Here is a 27,942-nt window from a genome sequence, read left to right as displayed (position 1 = left end):
CTTTGACTTATTTCCTATAATTTATCTTATATTACTTGTAGACAGCCTTTTTGGAGTCCTTAACTTCGTTTGAGCCTAGCATAGGAATATAAAAATATTCAATAAACTAAAGCAACATTGTAAAGAAGAATGTGCCAAAATCCCTCCAGAATGATGTGAGAGACTGACAAAGTCATACAGAAAATCATTAATTCAAGTTATTGCTGCTAAAAGTGGATCTATAAGCAACTGAATCCTTACTTAGTCACCAGTGGCTTTTCCATTTTGGCTTAGTTTTTTTGTCTTGTTTCCAGTATAGATAAATGAACTAAATTAATAACTAATGCTTTTTACAATGGAAATGAATTAACAATGAACTTACTAACGCTGGACAGTGACATTATTTTCTTCTAGAGCTGCTGTACAGCTGAAAATTATTTTTCTGTCATCAATCTAAGGCTGCTTTGAAACTGTTGAAAGCTGTTCTGAGTGTCTGTTTGAGGCTGACATCTAGTGGATGTTTTATTATCTGTGACCTTTAGACTTGCAGAGAAAACCTGTTTGTTACACGTCACTAAAACACAGAAGCAGGAAACAGGAATCACGTGAGTGTAGAGAAAGAGGAAAGTGAAGTGTAGTTGAGCTGTAAAATGGCAGAAGCCAGAATTTCAGTGAATCAGAATGAGTTCATGTGTTCAGTGTGTCTGGATCTCCTGAAGGATCCAGTGGCCATTCCCTGTGGACACAGTTACTGTAAGATCTGTATTACAGGCTTCTGGGATCAGGAGGATCAGAAGAGAGTCTACAGCTGTCCTCAGTGCAGACAGACCTTCAGTCCAAGACCTGCTTTAGCTAAAAACACCATTCTGGCTGAAATGGTGGAGAAACTGAAGAAGATTAAACTTCCTGCTGACTGTTACGCTGGAGCTGGAGATGTGCAGTGTGACGTCTGTACCGGAAGAAAACACAAAGCCGTCAAGTCCTGTCTGGTGTGTCTGAACTCTTACTGTCAGAATCACTTTGAACAACATGAGAGTTGGTTTAAAGGAAAGAGACACAATCTGACTGAAGCCACTGGACGACTGCAGGAGATGATCTGCCCGAAACATGACAAGATCCTTGAGGTTTTCTGCTGCACTGATCAGGAGTGTATATGTCTGCTGTGTACGATGGATGAACATAAAAACCACGACACTGTATCAGCTGCAGCACAGAGGACAGAGAAACAGGTATGAACTTAAAGGAGTCTCATTATGATCATTTACAAGCATAACAGGACCCCTTTAAACTAGTAGTTCACCCCAAAAATGATTTAGTCATCATTTAGTCATGTTATTCCAAACTGGTAGGACTTTCTTTTTTCTGAGGAACACAAAAGAAGGTATTTTAAGGAATGTCTCTGTCCATATAGGTCAATGATGTGATGCTTAAATTTTCTGTCCGACTGCATTTTTTTTTTTTTTTTTTTTCAGTTAAAATGTGGTTTAAATGCATAAAAAGATACCATATATATGTAATACCTCTCCCATGCATGTACTCACTTTAACTTCTCAAAAAACATTAGTTATTTGTAATTTTCTGTTATTTAAAGTATCAAAATATCATGTGGTGCGACTGTCCGGCCATAACTTCTGTTTTGGAAATGTCTTTGAAATTACTCTAAATTTATTCAAATTCATTTTCTGCACTATTTGGCATGATTTATAACATGTTTTGTAATCCTGTACAAAATTGCAAAGCCTTTGTATTTGTATTTCCATCATAATATACAAACAAACTTTATCCGATGATGTCTGTTATATGAAATCATGTGGTGCGACCATCAAAAAACTACCATTTTGGGACTTTCACGTTGAAATCCATTCAAAGACAGGGCGTTGCATCATGTACCAATTTGTGAAGGACCCATGGAAGCAGCGAGCAGGTTTGTAACTCTTAAATTGGGACAAAAATAACCTTTTTACCGGCTGGTATGTAGTTCCCACATTTGGATATCATGTGGTATGACCTCAAAAAAACAATGAATATTAAGTTATTTCTGCAAATATATACTTTTATCACAAATTTCATAGTGACCTTTTGTGGGAAGCTAGCTTGTTTAGGTGGCCAATTCTTTGCCTGTAAATTTTGACTGAATTTGAAAATATCCTAATATCATGTGGTGCGACCACTGCAGAGTGTTTTCCATTATATATATGTATATGTCCTAGATTGGCAGTTTTTGTGCTTTTATATTCAATTGATGGTTTATATACATAAAGTACTTAATTTTAGTATCATTTGGAATAGATTTTTATGCAATTTGTGTCATTTTATAAAAAAGTTTGTTTGCAAAACAAATTGTTTAGAGCATGTAATTTCAGTTTGGTAATTATGCATTTATTAGTCATTTGTTGTTTATTTATTTATAATTATTTCAATCTATTTTACCAGATGCCACTGCAAAGTAAAACCGCTGACCATAGGCAGCGTGTTAATTCTGACCCTGCAGCAAGAATGCAAAAAGTTACACCTTGCTAGAAGAAGAGTGAAATATTACTGCAATTTAAAATATCTGTTTTCTATGTGAATATATAGTAAAATGAAATTTATTCCTGTGATCAAAGCTGAGTTTTCAGCATCATTACTCCAGTCTTCAGGGTCACATGATCCTTCAGAAATCATTCTAATATGATGATATGCTGCTCAAGAAACATTTATGATTATTATCAGTGTTCATATTTTTGTGGAAATTGTGATATTTTATTTGTCAGGATTCTTTGATTAATAGAAAGTTCAAAAGAACAGCATTTATTTGAAATAGAATCTTTTGTAAAATTATAAATGTTTTTACTGTCACTTTTGATCAATTTAGGCCTAATGTGTCCTTGATGAATTAAAGTATTAATTGATTTTTTCTAACTCAACTTAAATAAAATGGTGCACGTATGTTTGCAATGTGATTTTTTTTTTTAATATAAAAAAAATGTTTATAAAATTTTTGTTTATGAAAATTCTGTGAAATTTTAATAAAATCTGGTTTAAATCTATTTTTTGTATAAAATTGATTGTTTATTGATCTCTTTAAAGGGAACCCCTGGTGTTAAGACTTATATGGCTTAATATAACGTAAATGATGTCTCTTACTGAAATATGTAGTAGAAAACCCATGAAAGATTTACATTATTTAAAAAATCCATGACATATTTGGACCGATTTGGACAATGGGTGACGTCAAATGGTTGCACTCACTGAGCTACTGACACTGTCCTGTTGCTATTTTTAACGCAGCACAACTCAGAATATAACATACGATGCCACATTGTGCAGCTTTTGGGTGTAATTTTCAGTCGATGAGCCACAAGAGAAGCGATGTAAGTCTTTACTGCTTTACTAGCGATAAGAGGAGAAAAGAATTGGAAGTTGTGAAGAATGTGGATGAATAAAACTTCCCAAAGACCCGTGTCTTTGTTCTCTTCACTTTAGCCCTGATGCCTTTGAGGCTTTTTATCTGTATGTTTTGGTGCAACAGTAATCTAGTAACTTAATATCCACGGGGTTCCTTTTAAAACCAGATCGGCCTTTTCAATTTGAGCCAGAGCGCAAAATTAGTGAGGATGAAAACATCGAAGACATGCAATGTCTCTGTGGCTATTTGAACTACTGCTGTATGATTGACATGTAAAAATCGTCTGATCATCTGAATGCATTACACGCAGTTAAACGTGCTGAGAAGATGTTGCTGTTTTTACGCGATCACAGATATCTCGTGCATCACAGCAGACACAAGCTTTGAGGCAGTCTGTCTCAATCGAGATGTGTTATAGGCTTACCTTCGTCAGTCTCCACGACAGGCGCGGCATTTGGTTAAAGCATACATTTATATCCATCGCCAACTGTAAGCTCTTTCAGCTGTGGTCTACTAAAAGCCTCAAAGGCACCAGGGCTGAAGTGAAGAGAACAAAGACGTGGAGTCTTAACACCAGGGTTCCCTTTAAATAGATTTTTAATGATATTTAAGGTCTTTGTGTCATTTGGAGCGACCGCACATCATGTGGTGTGACCAATAATAGCAATAACTGTATTAAATTAAAAATAAAATATCTAATTTCTGTGGCTGAAATATGAATCACTGATACAGTATGCTTAAGTGAATGTTTTTTTGTTTTGTTTTTTAATTCTCAGTTTTATGCGATTTACAGGAAAATAAGTCTATTAACTACATTTAAGAAGGCAACTGAAGTTATAGAACAAAAATATAAGGTCATTCTTTTGAGAATCTCAAAAGAACTGCAAATACTTTGTTTCTAAACACTTTAATTACTGAGAACTTGTAAAAAAAAATGTTAAGCATGTTAAGGAATGACTTAATTTTAAGATAAATCACAGTCGCACCACATGACATTTTTTAAGGCTATGGCCAATTCATCTAGATAATAAAAAAACACTAAAATCACTTAATTTAAAATTTTAATATGAATTTCTGTGTACACAACATTCTTAATGTTTGAACAATTGCAGTAGATATTATTATTTTTTGTATTTTAAAAGTGGCCTGTCGAAAATCCTTATACGTCATTGACCCGTATACATCTGTCGGTGTATTAAAAGTCATTAGGGTCCAAAAGTTTCAATCTTTAAAAAGGACATTAAGGTAGCATAAAATAAATCCATACAACTCCAAGGGGGATAATTAGATTTAGACAAGCACTCGCAAACTTACCTAAGCAATTCCCCTCGGGGGAATGCCTGCCGCCATTTCGTGAAGTGAACGAGGGAAGTTTATATGGACAGACCCTTACTCCCTCAATTTTGACAGAGGTTGCAAGTCTACACTTCAGGTAGCTCTATATACCACAATGCAACACGATTGTGACGTCGCCGCATATCTTGTTTAATTTACCCCACCACAAACAACTCTATATATATTTTTTTTTTTAAATATTTAAAACACCCAAGCACACATATATAGATATAGAATGCTGCATTAAACAATTTCGTAAGGGAAAAATAAATAAATAAATCAACTCCATAGCGGAATCCAAGTGAACAAGGGTGTAGGACGTTCTTATTCAGCCCATTGCAAAGGTTCCGCCAGTAGTGGGCACTAGTGCAATGTAAGCAATGGTGTACATCTGAGTCAACGAGACTGAGGGAAGTTAGCTAGCGAGGGCATAAAAAAAAATCAACTGGAAGTCTTCCGAAGCCATAAATAATATGGTGGCGTGTTTAGTCACGTGACGTGCATGAGTCAGTGAAGTATGACGTTATTGATGTTTCACCATATTTGATTTCGATACAGGTCTAGAAACAGAAGAATGTCTTTGATAAACGAATATCTTCATTTGTGTTCTGCAAGAGAAAATCATGCAAGTTTGTGAAGACATGAGGATGAGTAAACAATGAAAGAATTTACATTTCTGGGTGAACTATCCCTATAAAACTAGACATTGATGAAATAATGCTGACACTTATGATTGAACCTATAAACTTACCATACAAGATCTTTAACTCCTCAATCTCAGCACTTCACTGATACTGGATTCATATCTGTTTACTTGATGATTTATGTGATGTTTCTCCTGTTATTGGTTTGTCCTTTAGCACCAGCTGAAGGAGACGCAGAGGTCGTTTCAGGAGAAGATCCAGCAGAGAGAGAAAGATCTTCAGCAGCTGAGAGAGGCTGTGGAGTCTCATAAGGTGAGTCTGGAGAAGAAGAGAAGTTTGAGAAGTCTCAGTCAGGACTCACTGAAGCCACTGTGTGATTGTGATGTGTGTCCTAACAGCGCTCTGCACAGACAGCAGTGGAGGACAGTGAGAGGATCTTCACTGAGCTCATCCGCTCCATTGAGAGAAGCCGCTCTGAGGCCACACAGCGGATCAGAGATCAGGAAAAGACTGCAGTGAGTCGAGCTGAAGGACGACTGGAGCGATTGGAGCAGGAGATCAATGATCTGAGGAGGAGAGACGCTGAGCTGGAGCAGCTTTCACACACACAGGATCACATCCATTTCCTGCAGGTAACAGAGATCTAGAAGAACAGGATCATAGTGGACTTGAGCAAGAGACTCACAGAGAAACATTTCATGAGAGCAGAATGAGCCGTTGACTGAAGTGTTGATCTGTGTGTTCGGTTATTATATAATCATCAGTCAGACTCTCATCTGATCTTCTTCTTTTGAAAGGGACACACTTACAAATGCAGTTCAGCTCTGGAAATCTTTTAGGAAACATTTTCCTGAAAGTTATATTGAGATTCCAGACAGCAACAGATCAAACCTTTACTAATATTTAAACAATTTTACAACAATGTGAAATCCATTAACTTGATAGTATCCTACCTTTCATAATAATTTTCAGTAACACATTAATGAATTTGACAGTGAAGTCCTCAAACAGGAAGTGAGGCTGTATATTAGTGATGCTTCAGCGTATTTAAACCACAAAACCTGACCTTGGGATCGTGTCCTAAGAGTCCTTGTGAATTTCAGAGCCACTAACTGCTCCAAAGTTATAAATAATGATCAATCTACTCATTGCCTTTGAACTGCTTTTCCTGATCAAATCTACTCAACCCTGTCATGTGACTCCATTGATGCTCTTGATCTGTTACATTTATGTTATTGCCAGATGTTTGATCATCAAGTGTTTTCCTAGAAAGTTCACATATATTCTAAGTGTCAAACACTAGAACTTACAGCTCTAACATGATATAATGAACATGAGAAGAATGAATCTGATGCTGTGAAAGTGCTGGATTGAGGAGAGTTACTAAAGATCAACAAGAGCTGCCTCAAATCTGACAGTAGTGCAGGTTATTGTCTGAAGTGTGGAGGTGATGAGCTTTGATTTCTGTTTTCTGTAGAGTTTCCAGTCTCTCTCAGCTCCTCCTAAATCTACAGATGTAAATGACGATCCCTTCAGTTCTCTCTCCTCTTTTGATGTTGTGAGAGAATCTGTCCTTCAGCTGAGAGACAAACTGGAGGATTTCTGCAAAGAGGAGCTGAAGAAGATCTCTGACAGAGGTAAAGTCCTGGAGATTCATCTGCTCTCAGAAATGATCCTCCATCATCTCATATCGTGTAGAAGATCATATTAGAAATGTCTTAGGAACGGATGCAGGATCATTTTCTCTTGTCATGATAATCACACTCTTCATGTCTGTTGATTTCCACAGTCACTTTCACCAACATTGTTCCCAGAACCAGGAACGACTTCCTACAGTGTAAGTCACTAAGAAAACAAGCAGAGAAACTCACTGAGTGTGTTCATGTTCTTCCTGTAGAAGGAGAAAGAAAACATGACAGAAATTGATCATGTAAATGATGATTTGATGATCTGGTAAACTGCTGATATATCGAACATTAACTGCATTTATTTGATCAAAAATACAGTAATATTGTGAAATATCTCTATGATTTTAAAGAACTTTTTTCTATTTCAATATATTTTAAAATGTAAAATAAAAATGAGGAATGTGTGGAGGTGTTTTTTTTTTATCTGTGATTTTTGATGAACGGAAAGATTAAAATAGAAATATAAAATGAAAAATAGAAATATAAAATGAAAAATAGAAATGCGAGTTATTTTGAACTGGGGATTCCACATATTAATCAAAAACAGGATATCTTCTAATATTAAGGGATAAATATGATTATTTTTCACTAAAAGCCAATTAAAAACGTCCAAGATTTAGAGGTAAAATCACAGAAGTAAAAAAGCTTTTTAAGTTTCAGGAAAAAACAAACTGAAAACTCTTCTGTAAAAATTCCACTATGTATTTATTCTAAACATGATTTTGTATCAAGTCTCTTTAATCTTTGGGGAAACGGATAGAAATGTAAAGAAAGCTCAAGATCGCCAAAGTCTACAGCACTGAAAATCACCAACAACAGATGCTTAAAAACTTTGTAAATCAAATTATTAAGTTGGCTTGAAAAAGTTAAAAACTCACTGATCTACTAAAGCTTTTTGTTCTTCTTCTTCTAAGACTAAAATTTCTAAATGCTGCTCCTCCTGGAGCGCAGGTGTCTAGGCGCAGGTCCTTCATCTCATCTGGATACGGCCTGGATCTGGCAAACCTCGGGATAAACAGAGAGAGACTAATATTAGCGTAGACGCCATTCTTCTTACGATGTAGCGAGTACATCAGGTGTTATGGGAAGTGTTCCCGGTTCCACATAGCAACACCATAGCAACCACTCAGAGCACCCTAGCAACACCATAGCGGCACCTTAGCAACCATCCAGAATATCCTAGCAACTACACCGAGTACCTTAGAAACTGCATAACAATGCCCTAGCAACCACCCAGAATGGTCTAGCAACCGCATAGTAACACGATAGCAACCAGTCTAAGTACCTTAGCAACCGCACAGCAAAACCTTAGCAACCACTCCAAGTACCCTATATATCTATCTATCTGGCTTTTAAAACTACAAAACTTAAACTATTTCAAACTGAAAACCTTCAAACTTAAAGCTTTTAAAACTACTTCAAACTTTCTGGCTAGGTGTTTTTAAGCCAACTTAAAGTTTGTCTACAAACTTTTTTTTATCTAGTTTCACTCATTGTTGAATCAACTTAATACGTTGATACTTGCTGAATTAAAGTATCAGTTTCTTTTAAAAAAGAATCATACTGACCCCAAACTTTTGTTTTTATCTCCATCAGATTCCCATCAGCTCAATCTGGATCTGAACACAGTGAATAAACTCCTCCATCTGTCTGAGAGGAACAGAGTGATTACCTACGCTGACACAGTCCAGCCGTATCCTGATCATCCAGACAGATTTGATTGTGTGCATCAGGTGTTGTGTAGAGAGAGTGTGTGTGGACGCTGTTACTGCGAGATTGAGTGGAGTGGGAGATATGTGTATATATCAGTGTCATATAAGAGCATCAGCAGGAAGGGAGGGGTAGAGTGTTTGTTTGGAGGTAATGATCAGTCCTGGAGTTTGAACTGCTCTTCCTCCAGTTACTCATTCTATCACAATGACATAGAGACTAAACTCCCTGTAAAGTCCATCATCAGCAGTAGAATAGGAGTGTATGTGGATCACAGTGCAGGAACTCTGTCCTTCTACAGCGTCTCTGGAGACACAATGAAACTCATCCACACAGTCCAGACCACATTCACTCAACCGCTCTATCCTGGGTTTGGTGTTTATAAATCATCAGTGAAACTGTGTTGATGAATCAGAATAGACTGTAGAGAGATTCTACCCATAATGCTTTGAGCTCATGATGAATCAGTAACAGTGAGATGTTATAGAGTCTCTTATTTTCTCTTCATTACATTAATACTACAGCTGAACTTCTGTCAGTGAAATAACAGGTCAGAATAAATGTAACGCTTTAGATTACAGCCTGTAAAGTACTGTGTAAGTAAAATGAATTTACAACCTAATTTCAGTAATTATCGTGGACCTACAAAGTATGTACGTGTAGGTATAAGGGAACAATATGTAAAGTTTGGGGAATAAAGGGGTAACAACCGGGAAAATTAACACATTATTTATACTGTAAGTATTTTAGAATAAGTATTTTAGGGGTACATATTCATTACTATGCTAGGCAACAATCTTGTGTTTGGGAGAAATTTAGCGAGAACATACACTGTGTAGCTTTTTGTAATAATAGTGTACACATAAAGACTTTTTTAAAATTATGTTGTACATATCAGTGCATTTATACAGTAATTCTTTTTTTATAGCAAAAGTGCAGCTGTTTCAGTTTGGGCTTCAGTTCAGGGCAAGTGAAACTAAAACCATTGCAAGTTTTGAATACTGGGAAAATACCCTGAAACTACATGAAACAAGAGTATAAGTACAATAAAAATACACAATCTGATATCACCGACTCTGAAACTTTTATTTGAAAAACTTAATTCAAAACACTTCTTATTTATTTAAAAAAAAAAAATTAAAATAAACTTTTCATTTTAAATACTATTTAAAAAATAATTTAATAAATTGATAAATAAAAAATGTCAGTTTATTAAAAAAGTCAAAAATATAAACCCAGATCATCTGCTCTACTGTAAACCCTTCATCAGTGAAAGTATGAGCACAATTATTATAATCTAATCCACTTTACTTTAAATACACTTCTGGAACTGAACTGAATTCACAGATCTGATGCTCTGAAAAACTCTGAGAAAAGATCAAACAACCAGGATCATCATCATCAGTTCAATCCAGATAACTCAGAAATATATTATGAAAGAAAGAAAACTGTAAACTCTAAAGTCAGTCCAGATTAAAGGGATAGTTCACCCGAAAATGAAAATTCTGTCATCATTTCCTCACCCTCAAGTTGTTCCAAACCTGTATAAATGTCTTTGTTCTGCTGAACACAAAGGGAGATATTTGGATATATAGAATGTTTGTAACCAGGCAGATCTCGCCCCCCATTGACTACCATAGTAGGAAGAAAAATACTATGTCAATGGGTCAGTGGGTGGCGAGATCTGCTAACAGTGTCTTTGTTCAGCGGTTCATGATGGCTGTCCTGGGGCCGTATTCACAAAACATCTTAAGGCTAATAGTACAGATGGTACTCAACTAGCATGTTTTTCTTGTCACTGCGGGTACCGTTGCGGTCTGCAGCGAGAAATTCATTTCTGCTCTTGACCGTTAAGTGGTGCTATAACCACAGCCTTTCACATGTTATGGAGTGTGTGTATCACAGCTTGATTTTGCGAGTAGCAGTCAACTGCACCATGTGGAGATTAAAAAAAATACTATCAATAAGATTTTTAAAAATCACATGCACACCACATGTGTAAATGTGTTACGGACAGAAGGGAGCGGAGACACTGGTAAGTGTAATCAGGTTTATTTGAGGAAACAACAGAGCGTGCAAGCAGAGTGCAGGTGAGTTGGAGCAGATGATAATGTTGCCGAGACGTGATACTGGATCTGATACTTGTCTTTGTTTTCTTAGGGAGCGAGGATGCAGAGTGGCGTGGAGAAGACGAACACACTGGAACTCACAGGAGATGTGGAGACACAAGGGATCACAGGAGACGCTGGAGACAGGTAAGTAGTCATTTTGGGGAGTCCTGGAGGTAAGCATAACAACTGATATGCATAAACGAGACCGGACAGTGACTGTGTGATCTGGCGTGTCTTTTATGTGGCTGTGGTGATGAGTGCTGAATGAGCGTCAGGTGTGGCTTGCTAATACTCAGGAGAGGGAGTGCGTAGTGATTGGGTGAGTGTAGAGCCTGGTGTGTCTGTGACATTACCCCCCCCCCCTCCACAGTCCGCTCCTGAGGACCGCGGACCCCGACGTCGTGGTGGTCGACCTCTGCCTCGGGGAGCTGGTTTGTTGGGATGTCTGGCATGGAAGTCGTCAAGGAGACTGGGATCAAGAATATCATTCCTAGGAACCCATGAACGCTCTTCGGGACCGTATCCTTCCCAGTCTACAAGGTACTCTAGGGACCCACCACGGCGCCGGGAGTCCAGGATGTCTTTTACTTAGTAGGCTACCCCGTCTTCTGCGATGAGTGGAGGAGGGGGATCTTCGGTGTTGCCAGGCTCTGTGGAGGGAAGAACAGAGGGATGGTGAGGTTTCAGGAGTGACACATGGAAAACTGGGTGAATGCGATACTCAGGAGGGAGTTGCAGGTGATAGGTGACAGGGTTGACTTGCCGGATGATGGTGAAGGGGCCAACGAATCTAGGACTCAGCTTCCTACAGGGCAGGCGCATCCTGATGTCCCGGGTTGACAGCCAAACCTTCTGTCCTGGCTGGTAGTTGGGTGCGTGGGAGCGTCGAAGGTCGGCTGTCAACCTGCGTCTGCGTAGGGCTCGTTGGAGTTGCAGATGCGCTGAGTCCCAGACCCTCTCGCTCTCCCGGAACCAGTAATCCACCGCCGGGACGTCTGATGGTTCCCCATCCCAGGGGAACAGTGGGGGCTGATAGCCGAGGACGCATTGGAAAGGAGTAAGACCTGTAGTGGGCTGACGGAGAGAGTTCTGGGCGTACTCGGCCCAGCCCAGGAACTGGTTCCAGGAGTCCTGGTGGCCGTGACAGAAGGTACGTAGGAAACGGCTGATCTCCTGTATCTTCCTCTCCGTCTGCCCGTTCGTTTGTGGATGGTAACCGGAGGAGAGACTTATGGCCACACCTAGGAGTTTTAAGAACGCCTTCCAGACTCGGGAGGTGAATTGAGATCTACGGTCAGATACAATGTCTTCTGGTAATCCATAATAACGAAACACATGGTTGAATAGTAACTCTGCCGTTTCCATGGCAGTGGGGAGTCCAGGCAGGGGAATTAATCGACAGGATTTGGAGAACCGGTCGACGATCACCAGTACACAGGTACATCCATTAGAGACGGGAAGGTCGGTGATGAAGTCCACTCCTAGGTGTGACCAAGGGCGAGTGGGAACGGGCAGGGGTTGGAGCTTTCCGGAGGGAAGATGGCGTGGACTTTTGGAGATGGCACATTCCCTGCACCCTTGCACGTACCTCCTGACGTCGGATGTCATGTTGGGCCACCAGAAGCGCTGTTTTAACAGCGAGAGGGTTTCATTGACCCCTGGGTGGCCAGTGCCCAGTGAAGCATGTGCAGAGTGAATAAGTGGGGTGCGTCGTGTCCGTGGTACATACTTCAATCCAGGGGGGCAACCCGGTGGAACATTGGCGGAGGCATTGGACTCGGGGAGCGTCTCTTCAGACCAGGAAATGGGACTCACGAAGAGTTTCTCGGGGATAATGGGCTCTGGATCCTTGTTGCTTTCTTCCAGACTGTGGATACGAGACAGGGCATCGGCTTTCACATTCTTCGATCCAGGACGATAGGAGATGGTAAAATCAAACCTCGTAAAAAACAGAGCCCGTCTGGCTTGGCGGGGGTTCAATCTCTTGGCATCTCGTAAATATCCCAGGTTTTTGTGGTCTGTTAGGACCACGAAGGGGTGTTTTGCTCCCTCAAGCCAATGCCTCCACTTTTCCAGGGCGAGCTTGATGGCGAGGAGTTCGCGGTTGCCGATGTCATAATTCACTTCCGCCGGGTTGAGTTTCCTGGAGAAGAAAGCACACGGATGGAGTCTGCTGGGATTCCCCTGCTGCTGGGATAATACCGCTCCCACTCCGGTGGTTGAGGCGTCGACCTCGACGACGAAGGGGAGCTCTGGGTCAGGGTGAGCCAGGAGGGGAGCGGTCGTGAATGCGGCCTTGAGGGCCTCAAAAGCTTGGGTGGCGGCTGGGGTCCAGGACAGAGACTTGGGCTTACCACGGAGGAGATTGGTGAGTGGACTGGTGATGGAACTATAGTTTTGGATGAATCGTCGATAGAAGTTTGCAAATCCTAGGAATCTCTGTAACTCTTTAATGGATGAGGGAATGGGCCATTCTTTGACTGCGGTAACCTTCCTCTCGTCCATGCGGACGCCACTGTGGTCGATGTTGTATCCCAGAAATTGCACTGAGGGCTGATGAAAAGTGCATTTTTCGGCCTTTAGGAAAAGGTGGTAGTCCCTCAGGCATTGGAGGACCTCCGCAACGTGTTGGCGATGTTCGGCCAGGCTCCGGGAGTAGATTAAAATGTCGTCAATGTAGACCAGGACAGACCGGTGCAGGAACTCCCGGAGCACCTCATGCATGAAGTCTTGGAATACAGAGGGGGCGTTGACCAGTCCATACAGCATGACGAGATACTCATAATGGCCAGTAGGTGTCACAAAAGCTGTTTTCCACTCGTCCCCCTCACGTATTCTGATGAGGTTGTACGCGCTGCGGAGGTCCAACTTGGTGAACACAGTGGCGCCGCGTAGATGTTCCAGGGCTGCTGGGACGAGAGGAAGGGGGTAACGGAACTTGACGGTGATTTGGTTAAGTGCTCTGTAATCGATGCAGGGCCGCAAGCCTCCGCCCTTCTTTGCCACGAAGAAAAAGCTTGAAGCAGCAGGGGAAGTGGACGGTCGGATGTAGCCTTGCTTAAGAGCCTTGTCGATATACTCCTCCATGGCTTTCTCCTCCGGAACGGATAGGGAATATATCTTCCCTCTGGGCACTGGCTCACCTGGGATGAGGTCGATGGCGCAGTCCCATGGCCGGTGGGGAGGCAGCTTGGAGGCTTGTTTTGGACAGAAGACATCACTGAAGTGGGAATAACAGGCAGGGATGTCAGTTGAACGTTTCTCGAGTGGACTTTCCACTGTAGTAGCACAGACTTGGATTCCTTGGGGGCTTGGAGAACTGAACACGGGGAACTCGGGAAAACAGCCGTGGAAACATTGGTTACCCCACTTCAGGATCTCTCCTGTCCTCCAGGAGATGGTGGGGTTGTGCTGCTCTAGCCATGGGTGCCCTAGAATCACGTCAGATGTTGACTCCTCCAGAACCAGCAGCTGGATCTCCTCCAGGTGGAGAACTCCAACTTGGAGACGAAGGGGTCCCACGCTGTAACGTACTTTCCGCAACGGTTTTCCAGTTACCGCGTGGATCTGGTAGATCTTCGGTGTGGGGGTGGTTTTGAGATGAAGCTGGCGACAGAGGGCTCCGGAGATGAAGTTTCCAGCTGACCCAGAATCGAGGAGCGCACTGACTGGGAGACAGAAATCAGCTGCAGTAAGTTTTACAACAATTGAGAGTGGTTTCATCTTATTCATTGCGGGCAGAATGGCACTCACCAATGGCCGAGCAGGACGAAGGGGGCATTCCGAGATGTAATGCCCAGCACCGCCACAATACAAGCAGAGATTCTGGGCAAGCCTCCTCTGTCGCTCAGCCGACGAAAGACGTGAGTGTTCAATTTGCATGGAGTCATTTGCTGGTTCTGGGGAGCTGACGGATTCTGGCTGGCGGAGAGTGGAGGGAAATAGCGGCTGTCCCTGGTGCTCTTCTAGGCACAGCTGCATACGAGTGGCGAATCTGATGGATAACTGGATGAATTTTTCGAGCCCGATGGAGTCCTCGTATGCAGCGAGATGCAACCGCACACGTGGATCGAGGCCTTGACGATAGGTGGTGATCAAAGCCTGTTCATTCCAGCCACTTGCAGCAGCTAGGGTACGAAACTGGAGGGCATAATCAGACACAGTTAGTGAACCTTGTTTTCATTTACATAATCTCTCACCAATCGACAAATCCCAAGCGGGTTTTCCAAAAACTTCCTTGAAGTGTGTAGTAAAACTCGACAAGGACGATACAACCGGGTTATTCAAATTCCAGAGAGGTTCAGCCCATCGAAGTGCTTTTCCGTGAAGCTGAGAGATTATGAAAGCCACCTTAGAACGATCGTCCGGGTACAAGTGCGGTTGCATCTCCAGGACCAGCGAACACTGCAGGAGAAAACCGTTGCAGTCCTCCGCCAGACCAGAGAAGGGCGCCGGTTTGGCCATGGGACTGGCGACCGCAGGTGGTGAAGGAGATGCAGCGGTGAATGCGGAAGTGCTCGCTGGTGTTGTTGCCGTGGAAGTGCCGGTGAAAGTGCGACGAAGTGCATCAACCAGGTCTTGAATGGGATCCGGGGTGCTCATGTTGTTACCTCAGGCGGTGTTGGTCCGGTCTTCTGTTACGGACACTGGTAAGTGTAATCAGGTTTATTTGAGGAAACAACAGAGCGTGCAAGCAGAGTGCAGGTGAGCTGGAGCAGATGATAATGCTGCCGAGACGTGATACTGGATCTGATACTTGTCTTTGTTTTCTTAGGGAGCGAGGATGCAGAGTGGCGTGGAGAAGACGAACACACTGGAACTCACAGGAGACGTGGAGACAAAAGGGATCACAGGAGACGCTGGAGACCGGTAAGTAGTCGTTTCGGGGAGTCCTGGAGGTAAGCATAACAACTGATATGCATAAACGAGACCGGACAGTGACTGTGTGATCTGGCGTGTCTTTTATGTGGCTGTGGTGATGAGTGCTGAATGAGCATCAGGTGTGGCTTGCTAATACTCAGGAGAGGGAGTGCGTAGTGATTGGGTGAGTGTAGAGCCTGTTTAGAATTAATTCAAACAGTAGACCTACAGTAAATGTGAAAATTGTGTTTACATTTTCATGGACTGAGCTTTAATGCAGTACTAATATCTCGTATTTCTCTTTAAAAATATTTCTTAAAAGGCCTATTATGTTATTTTCTTCTTGTAATAAAATTAAAAAACAGAAATGTGCATTATATAGGCTTCACAAAAAACACATTTGTGATAGCGTAGTCTTCCCTAATAGGCCAGTGGACAGGGCTCCGACACTTGGCGCAACTGTGCTTTAAGAGATCCGAGTTCAAGACGCTCCTCGGGATAGTCTTTTCAAGCCAACATATTTCATTTGAAATGTACATTTACTGATCCAAAAACGATCTTTGTTATTAATTTTCTGTCATTTTTATTGTTTATTTTTAATTGATAATGATAACAACATTGTAAATATTTGCTCTTAACCGGTGTTGGGTGACAGTCTTTCTTTTACCGTTCTTGATGCTTATCACAGATTGGTCAAGCGTTTGTTTTTGAGAATCACTCATGAAAATGTCAATGATAACCAACAGATAAATGATAAAGCAGCGAAAGAATAACAACAAATTGACTAAAATGACTAAAAACAAGAGAAGTAGCAAAAGATCAATTCAGACTTAAATCGCTGTTCTAGACATCAGCCTAATATGTTAAAGTGTAGAAATGAACCGAAATAATTTACATGTCGTAGTATTTTTGTCATGTAAATTTATTAATTGTTAAATATTTCATTATTCAATGATAGAACAATGCAAACAAAATCAGATGCATTGCTTGATCAGATTTACTCCATTTTACTATGCCAGCTTTTCCCAAGCAAAACAAAATAGAGTACAGACCCACTCATGTTCTTGTCACCAAACACACATTCGCCATGAACAACATTTTCAACCCAATAATTAGCCTAAATTTTACAGGGATCCTGTTTAAAAAAACGTTCTGGATAACGAACACTATAAAGGTTTTTTATATATGTATATACAAATGTAAATTCAGTCTGTTGGATAATATTTGTTGCTTGGTGTAAAATGGAAATCCATGGTAATTTTATAGCCTAGCCTATAAATGTAAGCAAAACAATATGGTGTGAATAATAAAAGTGTTTTAGAACTGCAGGACACACACATCTCAGTCATCTTTGTTTGGGATTTGAATGCATGTCATTGATGTTTCTGTCCAACGCTCTACCATTTTCCGCAAAAAGATCTCTTTTCCAGCAGTAACAGCGCATCCGGAGAGGAGCGCTGTTCATTCACTGTTCACACACAATAGGCTAGTCGAACTGGAATATATGCACTTACATGATCATTTATAGTCTATAAATGTAAGCAAAAAAATTATGGTATAAAAAAATAAAAGTGTTTTAGAACTGCAGGACACATCTCAGTAGCCCGTGTCATTAGTGACAACACTCATCGCTCTACCACTCGACTATGACTTCCAGCAAAATGCCCAGAAGAGAAGTTTTCCTTTCCAGCAGTAACAGTGCGTCAGTGTACGCGAAAGAGGAGCGCTCTTCATTCCTCTCACTTCACAATAATAAAAATAATCAACTCATTGCACATAATTTGCTGAGGAAATTTCTGGCACTGACTGTGAGATATAAATCTTGTGGTGTATTTTTTATGTTTATTAAAGTGATTAAACTAATGCTTTTTACAATGGAAATGAATTAACAATGAACTTACTAACGCTGGACAGTGACATTATTTTCTTCTAGAGCTGCTGTACAGCTGAAAATTATTTTTCTGTCATGAATCTAAGGCTGCTTTGAAACATTCGGTATTACAAAAAGTGATATATAAACGGTGTCTTGACTTGATTTGCCTAAACTAAAACTTTCATGGAGAATGAAGGAACTGTAAATCTGGACACAGTTTTCAGTCCTGCAGTACCAGTGCAGCCATTAGGATGCAGTATTGCTGTGGTTTTTAACTGTGTTGTCTCCTTGTTTGAGACTGACATCTAGTGGATGTTTTATTATCTGTGACCTTTAGACTTGCAGAGAAAACCTGTTTGTTACACGTCACTCAAAAAGAAGCAGGAAACAGGAATCACGTGAGTTTAGAGAAAGAGAAAGTGAAGTGTAGTTGAGCTGTAAAATGGCAGAAGCCAGAATTTCAGTGGATCAGAATGAGTTCATGTGTCCAGTGTGTCTGGATCTCCTGAAGGATCCAGTGGCCATTCCCTGTGGACACAGTTACTGTAAGATCTGTATTACAGGCTGCTGGGATCAGGAGGATCAGATGAGAGTCTACAGCTGTCCTCAGTGCAGACAGACCTTCAGTCCAAGACCTGCTTTAGGTAAAAACACCATTCTGGCTGAAATTGTGGAGAAACTGAAGAAGACTAAACTTCCTGCTGACTGTTACGCTGGAGCTGGAGATGTGCAGTGTGACGTCTGTACTGGAAGAAAACACAAAGCCGTCAAGTCCTGTCTGGTGTGTCTGAACTCTTACTGTCAGAATCACCTTGAACAACATGAGACCTTCTTTAAAGGAAAGAGACACAATCTGACTGAAGCCACTGGACGACTGCAGGAGATGATCTGCCCGAAACACGACAAGCTCCTTGAGGTTTTCTGCCGCACTGATCAGAAGTGTATATGTGTGCTGTGTATGGATGAACATAAAAACCACGACACTGTATCAGCTGCAGCACAGAGGACAGAGAAACAGGTATGAACTTAAAGAGGTCCCATTATGATAATTTACAAGCATAACAGGACCCCTTTAAACCAGTAGTTCACCCCAAAAATGAACATTCATCATTTAGTCATGTTATTCCAAACATGGTAGGACTTTCTTTTTTCTGAGGAACACAAAAGAAGGTATTTTAAGGAATGTCTCTGTCCATATAGGTCAATGACGTGATGCTTAAATTTTCTGTCCGACTGCATTTATTTTATTTTTTTCAGTTAAAATGTGGTTTAAATGCATAAAAAGATACCATATATATGTAATACCTCTCCTGTGCATGTACTCACTTTAACTTCTCAAAAAACATTAGTTATTTGTAATTTTCTGTTATTTAAAGTGTCAAAATATCATGTGGTGCGACTGTCCGGCCATAACTTCTGTTTTGGAAATGCCTTTGAAATTACTCAGTTTATTCAAATTCATTTTCTGCACTATTTGGTATGATTTATAACATTTAGTACATTTAGTACATTTTGTAATCCTGTACAAAATTGCAAAGCCTTTGTATTTGTATTTCCATCATAATATACAAACAAACTTTATCCGATGATGTCTGTTATATGAAATCATGTGGTGCGACCATCAAAAAACTACCATTTTGGGACTTTCACGTTGAAATCCATTCAAAGACAGGGCGTTGCATCATATACCAATTTGTGAAGGACCCATGGAAGCAGCGAGCAGGTTTGTAACTCTTAAATTGGGACAAAAATAACCTTTTTACCGGCTGGTATGTAGTTCCCACATTTGGATATCATGTGGTATGACCTCAAAAAAACAATGAATATTAAGTTATTTCTGCAAATATATACTTTTATCACAAATTTCATAGTGACCTTTTGTGGGAAGCTAGCTTGTTTAGGTGGCCAATTCTTTGCCTGTAAATTTTGACTGAATTTGAAAATATCCTAATATCATGTGGTGCGACCACTGCAGAGTGTTTTCCATTATATATATGTATATGTCCTAGATTGGCAGTTTTTGTGCTTTTATATTCAATTGATGGTTTATATACATAAAGTACTTAATTTTAGTATCATTTGGAATAGATTTTTATGCAATTTGTGTCATTTTATAAAAAAGTTTGTTTGCAAAATTACATGTTTAGAGCATGTAATTTCAGTTTGGTAATTATGCATTTATTAGTCATTTGTTGTTTATTTATTTATAATTATTTCAATCTATTTTACCAGATGCCACTGCAAAGTAAAACCGCTGACCATAGGCAGCGTGTTAATTCTGACCCTGCAGCAAGAATGCAAAAAGTTACACCTTGCTAGAAGAAGAGTGAAATGTTACTGCAATTTAAAATATCTGTTTTCTATGTGAATATATAGTAAAATGAAATTTATTCCTGTGATCAAAGCTGAGTTTTCAGCATCATTACTCCAGTCTTCAGGGTCACATGATCCTTCAGAAATCATTCTAATATGATGATATGCTGCTCAAGAAACATTTATGATTATTATCAATGTTCATATTTTTGTGGAAATTGTGATATTTTATTTGTCAGGATTCTTTGATTAATAGAAAGTTCAAAAGAACAGCATTTATTTGAAATAGAATCTTTTGTAAAATTATAAATGTTTTTACTGTCACTTTTGATCAATTTAGGCCTAATGTGTCCTTGATGAATTAAAGTATTAATTGATTTTTTCTAACTCAACTTAAATGAAATGGTGCATGTATGTTTGCAATGTGATTTTTTTTTTTTAAATAAAAAAAATGTTTATAAAATTTTTGTTTATGAAAATTCTGTGAAATTTTAATAAAATCTGGTTTAAATCTATTTTTTGTATAAAATTGATTGTTTATTGATCTCTTTAAAGGGAACCCCTGGTGTTAAGACTTATATGACTTAATATAACGTAAATGATGTCTCTTACTGAAATATGTAGTAGAAAACCCATGAAAGATTTACATTATTTAAAAAATCCATGACATATTTGGACCGATTTGGACAATGGGTGACGTCAAATGGTTGCACTCACTGAGCTACTGACACTGTCCTGTTGCTATTTTTAACGCAGCACAACTCAGAATATAACATACGATGCCACATTGTGCAGCTTTTGGGTGTAATTTTCAGTCGATGAGCCACAAGAGAAGCGATGTAAGTCTTTACTGCTTTACTAGCGATAAGAGGAGAAAAGAATTGGAAGTTGTGAAGAATGTAGACGAATAAAACTTCATAAAGACCCGCGTCTTTGTTATCTTCACTTTAGCCCTGATGCCTTTGAGGCTTTTTATCTGTATGTTTTGGTGCAACAGTAATCTAGTAACTTAATATCCACGGGGTTCCTTTTAAAACCAGATCGGCCTTTTCAATTTGAGCCAGAGCGCAAAATTAGTGAGGATGAAAACATCGAAGACATGCAATCTCTCTGTGGCTATTTGAACTACTGCTGTATGATTGACATGTAAAAATCGTCTGATCACCTGAATGCATTACACGCAGTTAAACGTGCTGAGAAGATGTTGCTGTTTTTACGCTATCACAGATATCTCGTGCATCACAGCAGACACAAGCTTTGAGGCAGTCTGTCTCAATCGAGATGTGTTATAGGCTTACCTTCGTCAGTCTCCACGACAGGCGCGGCATTTGGTTAAAGCATACATTTATATCCATCGCCAACTGTAAGCTCTTTCAGCTGTGGTCTACTAAAAGCCTCAAAGGCACCAGGGCTGAAGTGAAGAGAACAAAGACGTGGAGTCTTAACACCAGGGTTCCCTTTAAATAGATTTTTAATGATATTTAAGGTCTTTGTGTCATTTGGAGCGACCGCACATCATGTGGTGTGACCAATAATAGCAATAACTGTATTAAATTAAAAATAAAATATCTAATTTCTGTGGCTGAAATATGAATCACTGATACAGTATGCTTAAGTGAATGTTTTTTTGTTTTGTTTTTTAATTCTCAGTTTTATGCGATTTACAGGAAAATAAGTCTATTAACTACATTTAAGAAGGCAACTGAAGTTATAGAACAAAAATATAAGGTCATTCTTTTGAGAATCTCAAAAGAACTGCAAATACTTTGTTTCTAAACACTTTAATTACTGAGAACTTGTAAAAAAAAATGTTAAGCATGTTAAGGAATGACTTAATTTTAAGATAAATCACAGTCGCACCACATGACATTTTTTAAGGCTATGGCCAATTCATCTAGATAATAAAAAAACACTAAAATCACTTAATTTAAAATTTTAATATGAATTTCTGTGTACACAACATTCTTAATGTTTGAACAATTGCAGTAGATATTATTATTTTTTGTATTTTAAAAGTGGCCTGTCGAAAATCCTTATACGTCATTGACCCGTATACATCTGTCGGTGTATTAAAAGTCATTAGGGTCCAAAAGTTTCAATCTTTAAAAAGGACATTAAGGTAGCATAAAATAAATCCATACAACTCCAAGGGGGATAATTAGATTTAGACAAGCACTCGCAAACTTACCTAAGCAATTCCCCTCGGGGGAATGCCTGCCGCCATTTCGTGAAGTGAACGAGGGAAGTTTATATGGACAGACCCTCACTCCCTCAATTTTGACAGAGGTTGCAAGTCTACACTTCAGGTAGCTCTATATACCACAATGCAACACGATTGTGACGTCGCCGCATATCTTGTTTAATTTACCCCACCACAAACAACTCTATATATATATTTTTTTTTTAAATATTTAAAACACCCAAGCACACATATATAGATATAGAATGCTGCATTAAACAATTTCGTAAGGGAAAAATAAATAAATAAATCAACTCCATAGCGGAATCCAAGTGAACAAGGGTGTAGGACGTTCTATTCAGCCCATTGCAAAGGTTCCGCCAGTAGTGGGCACTAGTGCAATGTAAGCAATGGTGTACATCTGAGTCAACGAGACTGAGGGAAGTTAGCGAGGGAAGGGCATAAAAAAAAATCAACTGGAAGTCTTCCGAAGCCATAAATAATATGGTGGCGTGTTTAGTCACGTGACGTGCATGAGTCAGTGAAGTATGACGTTATTGATGTTTCACCATATTTGATTTCGATACAGGTCTAGAAACAGAAGAATATCTTTGATAAACGAATATCTTCATTTGTGTTCTGCAAGAGAAAATCATGCAAGTTTGTGAAGACATGAGGATGAGTAAACAATGAAAGAATTTACATTTCTGGGTGAACTATCCCTATAAAACTAGACATTGATGAAATAATGCTGACACTTATGAATGAAACTATAAACTTACCATACAAGATCTTTAACCCTCAATCTCAGCACTGATACTGGATTCATATCTGTTTACTTGATGATTTATGTGATGTTTCCCCTGTTATTGGTTTGTCCTTTAGCACCAGCTGAAGGAGACGCAGAGGTCGTTTCAGCAGAGGATCCAGCAGAGAGAGAAAGATCTTCAGCAGCTGAGAGAGGCTGTGGAGTCTCATAAGGTGAGTCTGGAGAAGAAGAGAAGTTTGAGAAGTCTCAGTCAGGACTCACTGAAGCCACTGTGTGATTGTGATGTGTGTCCTAACAGCGCTCTGCACAGACAGCAGTGGAGGACAGTGAGAGGATCTTCACTGAGCTCATCCGCTCCATTGAGAGAAGCCGCTCTGAGGCCACACAGCGGATCAGAGATCAGGAAAAGACTGCAGTGAGTCGAGCTGAAGGACGACTGGAGCGACTGGAGCAGGAGATCAATGATCTGAGGAGGAGAGACGCTGAGCTGGAGCAGCTTTCACACACACAGGATCACATCCATTTCCTGCAGGTAACAGAGATCTAGAAGAACAGGATCATAGTGGACTTGAGCAAGAGACTCACAGAGAAACATTTCATGAGAGCAGAATGAGCCGTTGACTGAAGTGTTGATCTGTGTGTTCGGTTATTATATAATCATCAGTCAGACTCTCATCTGATCATCTTCTTTTGAAAGAGACGCACTTACAAATGCAGTTCAGCTCTGGAAATCTTTTAGGAAACATTTTCCTGAAAGTTATATTGAGATTCCAGACAGCAACAGATCAAACCTTTACTAATATTTAAACAATTTTACAACAATGTGAAATCTATTAACTTGATAGTATCCTACCTTTCATAATAATTTTCAGTAACACATTAATGAATTTGACAGTGAAGTCCTCAAACAGGAAGTGAGGCTGTATATTAGCGATGCTTCAGCGTATTTAAACCACAAAACCTGACCTTGGGATCGTGTCCTAAGAGTCCTTGTGAATTTCAGAGCCACTAACTGCTCAAAAGTTATAAATAATGATCAATCTACTCATTGCCTTTGAACTGCTTTTCCTGATCAAATCTACTCAACCCTGTCATGTGACTCCATTGATGCTCTTGATCTGTTACATTTATGTTATTGCCAGATGTTTGATCATCAAGTGTTTTCCTAGAAAGTTCACATATAGTGTAAGTGTCAAACATACTTACAGCTCTAACATGATATAATGAACATGAGAAGAATGAAGCTGATGCTGTGACAGTGCTGGATTGAGGAGAGTTACTAAAGATCAACAAGAGCTGCTCAAATCTGACAGTAGTGCAGGTTATTGTCTGAAGTGTGGAGGTGATGAGCTTTGATTTCTGTTTTCTGTAGAGTTTCCAGTCTCTCTCAGCTCCTCCTGAATCTACAGACGTAAATGACGATCCCTTCAGTTCTCTCTCCTCTTTTGATGTTGTGAGAGAATCTGTCCGTCAGCTGAGAGACAAACTGGAGGATTTCTGCAAAGAGGAGCTGAAGAAGTTCTCTGACAGAGGTAAAGTCCTGGAGATTCATCTGCTCTCAGAAATGATCCTCCATCATCTCATATCATGTAGAAGATCATATTAGAAATGTCTTAGGAACGGATGCAGGGATCATTTTCTTTTGACATGATAATCACACTCTTCATGTCTGTTGATTTCCACAGTCACTTTCACCAACATTGTTCCCAGAACCAGGAACGACTTCCTACAATGTAAGTCACTGAGTGTGTTCATGTTCTTCCTGTAGAAGGAGAAAGAAAACATGACAGAAATTGATCATGTAAATGATGATTTGATGATCTGGTAAACTGCTGAAATATCGAACATTAACTGCATTTATTTGATCAAAAATACAGTAATATTGTGAAATATCTCTATGATTTTAAAGAACTTTTTTCTATTTCAATATATTTTAAAATGTAAAATAAAAATGAGGAATGTGTGGAGGTGTTTTTTTTTTATCTGTGATTTTTGATGAACGGAAAGATTAAAATAGAAATATAAAATGAAAAATAGAAATATAAAATGAAAAATAGAAATGCGAGTTATTTTGAACTGGGGATTCCACATATTAATCAAAAACAGGATATCTTCTAATATTAAGGGATAAATATGATTATTTTTCACTAAAAGCCAATTAAAAACGTCCAAGATTTAGAGGTAAAATCACAGAAGTAAAAAAGCTTTTTAAGTTTCAGGAAAAAACAAACTGAAAACTCTTCTGTAAAAATTCCACTATGTATTTATTCTAAACATGATTTTGTATCAAGTCTCTTTAATCTTTGGGGAAACGGATAGAAATGTAAAGAAAGCTCAAGATCGCCAACGTCTACAGCACTGAAAATCACCAACAACAGATGCTTAAAAACTTTGTAAATCAAATTATTAAGTTGGCTTGAAAAAGTTAAAAACTCACTGATCTACTTAAGCTTTTTGTTCTTCTTCTTCTGAGACTAAAATTTCTAAATGTTGCTCCTCCTGGAGCGCAGGTGTCTAGGCGCAGGTCCTTCATCTCATCTGGATACGGCCTGGATCGGGCAGACTACGGCAAACCTCGGGATAAACAGAGAGAAACTAATATTAGCGTAGACGCCATTCTTCTTATGATGTAGCGAGTACATCAGGTGTTATGGGAAGTGTTCCCGGTTCCGGCTGACCTAATCTATGCAGCCGAACAATTTACATGATTTGAATTATAGAAGATAATGTGTTAGGTGTATGCCGGGTTAAAGAGATGTTAGGAAGAACAATGCTAGAAAGATTGTTCCAAAGTTTAGGTGCTAAAAAGGAAAAGGATCTTCCGCCCGCGGTTGATTTTGATATTCTAGGTTGTCGGAGAGCTGCTACGACCATTGACATCTTTAGTCGACATACTACTGCCACCAGAGGTCGGATGTCTGTAGGTTTTACAGCTAACCTGAGCTGTCTCGTGTATTCTTGCCGTACAGCCGTAAAGATGGAAAAAGTAGAGTACAACAAAGCAATTCTTCACATCCCAGTGGTTTTATTTAGGAGAGCTGCCTCGTCACAAGTGCTCTTCCAAATCAAAGTTCAAAATAATGAAAGAATAAATAAATAAATAAACCAATGAAAATACTCAAATTAACCTGTACAAAACAAACATGCTGAGAGCAGCAAAACACGACATTAGGTTTCAGACAAGCAACAGCCCACGTGATGATTGCCTACATGTTCATCATCACATAGGTATTATCAACTGTCCAGAATTCTGAGATCACAATAGATGTGAAGGACTATAATGTGTTGAGAGCTCGCTCAGGTAACAGTTACTGAGTTATCTTTCTTCACGGTTTCTGGTTTGGTAGATTCACCGGGACCCGATTATCACACTTGAACATGGGAAGTCTGATTTTCATGATATTTCCCCTTTAAAACATGCTAGCAATGTGATGGGATGTACTAGCAAACACACACCAACACCCTAGCAACCACCCTGATAACCTTAGCAACCGCATAGCAACCACATAGCAACACCTTAGCAACCACCCAGTATGCCGTAGCAACTGCATAGTAACCCCTTAAGAACCACTCAGAGTATCCTAGCAATTGCATAACAACAACCTAACATTTACCCGAGTACCCTACCAACCACATAGAAACACCCTAGCAACCACTTGGAGTACCCTAGCAACCATCTAGAATATTCTAGCAACTGCATAGCAACAACCTAGCATTCACCCGATTACCCTAGCAACCACATAGCAACACCCTAGTCACCACACAGCAGCACCTTAGCAACCATCCAGAATATCTGGAGATACCACTCCAAGATACCACTCCAAGTACCCTAAGGTTTTGCTATATGGTTGCTAGGGTACTTAGATAGATAGATACCACTCCAAGATACCACTCTATCTATCAAAAATTAAACAAACTTTTTCAAACTGAAAACCTTCAAGCTTTTAAAATTACTTCAAACTTTCTGGCTAGGTGTTTTTAAGCCAACTTAGTTTTTTTTTTTTATCTAGTTACACTCATTGTTGAATCAACTTAATACGTAGATACTTGCTGAATTAAAGTATCAGTTTCTTTTAAAAGAGAATCACACTGACCCCAAACATTTGAATGGTGCAAATATAATAATAACAACAATAGACCTTTAAATTATAATAAACACAGAATAATAACCAACATTAATACTCAGGGAAGGCATTTAGAAAATGTTGGGTAATAATAATGATGATTTGCACAGGATATCAGACAGATTCATAATTCCTGATTCTGATGTGTTTTTATCTCCATCAGATTCCCATCAGCTCAATCTGGATCTGAACACAGTGAATAAACACCTCCATCTGTCTGAGAGGAACAGAGTGATTACTGGCACTGACACAGTCCAGCCGTATCCTGATCATCCAGACAGATTTGATCAGTGGCAGGTGTTGTGTAGAGAGAGTGTGTGTGGACGCTGTTACTGGGAGATTGAGTGGAATGGACATGAAGTGTATATATCAGTGTCATATAAGAGCATCAGCAGGAAGGGACCGGATGTTGAGTGTTTGTTTGGACGTAATGATCAGTCCTGGAGTTTGAACTGCTCTTTGTTCGGTTATTCATTCAGACACAATAACATAGAGACTGAACTCCCTGTAGAGCCCATCTTCATCAGTAGAATAGGAGTGTATGTGGATCACAGTGCAGGAACTCTGTCCTTCTACAGCGTCTCTGGAGACACAATGAGCCTCATCCACACAGTCCAGACCACATTCACTCAACCGCTCTATCCTGGGTTTAGGGTTTGGTATGGATCAGTGAAACTGTGTTGATGAATCAGAATAGACTGTAGAGAGATTCTACCCATAATGCTTTGAGCTCATGATGAATCAGTAACAGTGAGATGTTATAGAGTCTCTTATTTTCTCTTCATTACATTAATACTACAGCTGAACTTCTGTCAGTGAAATAACATGTCAGAATAAATGTAACACTTTAGATTACAGCCCATAAAGTACTGCGTAAGTAAAATGAATTTACAGCCTAATTTCAGTAATTATCGTGGACCTATAAAGTATGTACGTGTAGGTATAAGGGAACAATATGTAAAGTTTGGG

The 27,942-nt window shown here is 39.5% G+C and overlaps 2 protein-coding genes and 1 long non-coding RNA gene across 4 annotated transcripts; all 3 read left to right on the top strand.

Annotated features, from left to right (window-relative positions):
• The first annotated feature begins 556 nt into the window (after nucleotides 1-556).
• LOC127511130 (tripartite motif-containing protein 16-like) lies at nucleotides 557-27,942 on the top strand. 2 transcript variants are annotated; one of them, XR_007929842.1, is made up of 7 exons: nucleotides 557-1,208; nucleotides 5,563-5,658; nucleotides 5,745-5,978; nucleotides 6,824-6,983; nucleotides 7,136-7,183; nucleotides 8,631-9,407; nucleotides 27,914-27,942. XR_007929842.1 is itself a non-coding variant. In XM_051891732.1 (6 exons), exons 1-6 carry the CDS (start codon nucleotides 630-632, stop codon nucleotides 9,149-9,151), a joined length of 1,638 nt encoding a protein of 545 aa, XP_051747692.1. In that variant the 5' UTR covers nucleotides 557-629; the 3' UTR covers nucleotides 9,152-9,809. The 2 variants fall into 2 exon arrangements, 1 of the variants encoding a protein (XP_051747692.1); XM_051891732.1 differs by lacking the exon at nucleotides 27,914-27,942 and having other exon boundaries at nucleotides 8,631-9,809.
• On the top strand, nucleotides 1,212-3,008 carry LOC127511309 (uncharacterized). Its single transcript, XR_007929991.1, has 2 exons — nucleotides 1,212-1,903; nucleotides 2,413-3,008. It is a non-coding gene; the product is annotated as an uncharacterized LOC127511309 (long non-coding RNA).
• Nucleotides 17,992-27,942, top strand: LOC127511137 (tripartite motif-containing protein 16-like). Its single transcript, XM_051891749.1, has 6 exons — nucleotides 17,992-18,606; nucleotides 22,966-23,061; nucleotides 23,148-23,381; nucleotides 24,222-24,381; nucleotides 24,535-24,582; nucleotides 27,137-27,942. Exons 1-6 carry the CDS (start codon nucleotides 18,031-18,033, stop codon nucleotides 27,655-27,657), a joined length of 1,635 nt encoding a protein of 544 aa, XP_051747709.1. The 5' UTR covers nucleotides 17,992-18,030; the 3' UTR covers nucleotides 27,658-27,942.

Source organism: Ctenopharyngodon idella, chromosome 4, assembly GCF_019924925.1.
Source record: "Ctenopharyngodon idella isolate HZGC_01 chromosome 4, HZGC01, whole genome shotgun sequence".
NCBI lineage: Eukaryota > Metazoa > Chordata > Actinopteri > Cypriniformes > Xenocyprididae > Ctenopharyngodon > Ctenopharyngodon idella.
This window is presented reverse-complemented; position numbering and strand designations above follow the sequence as displayed.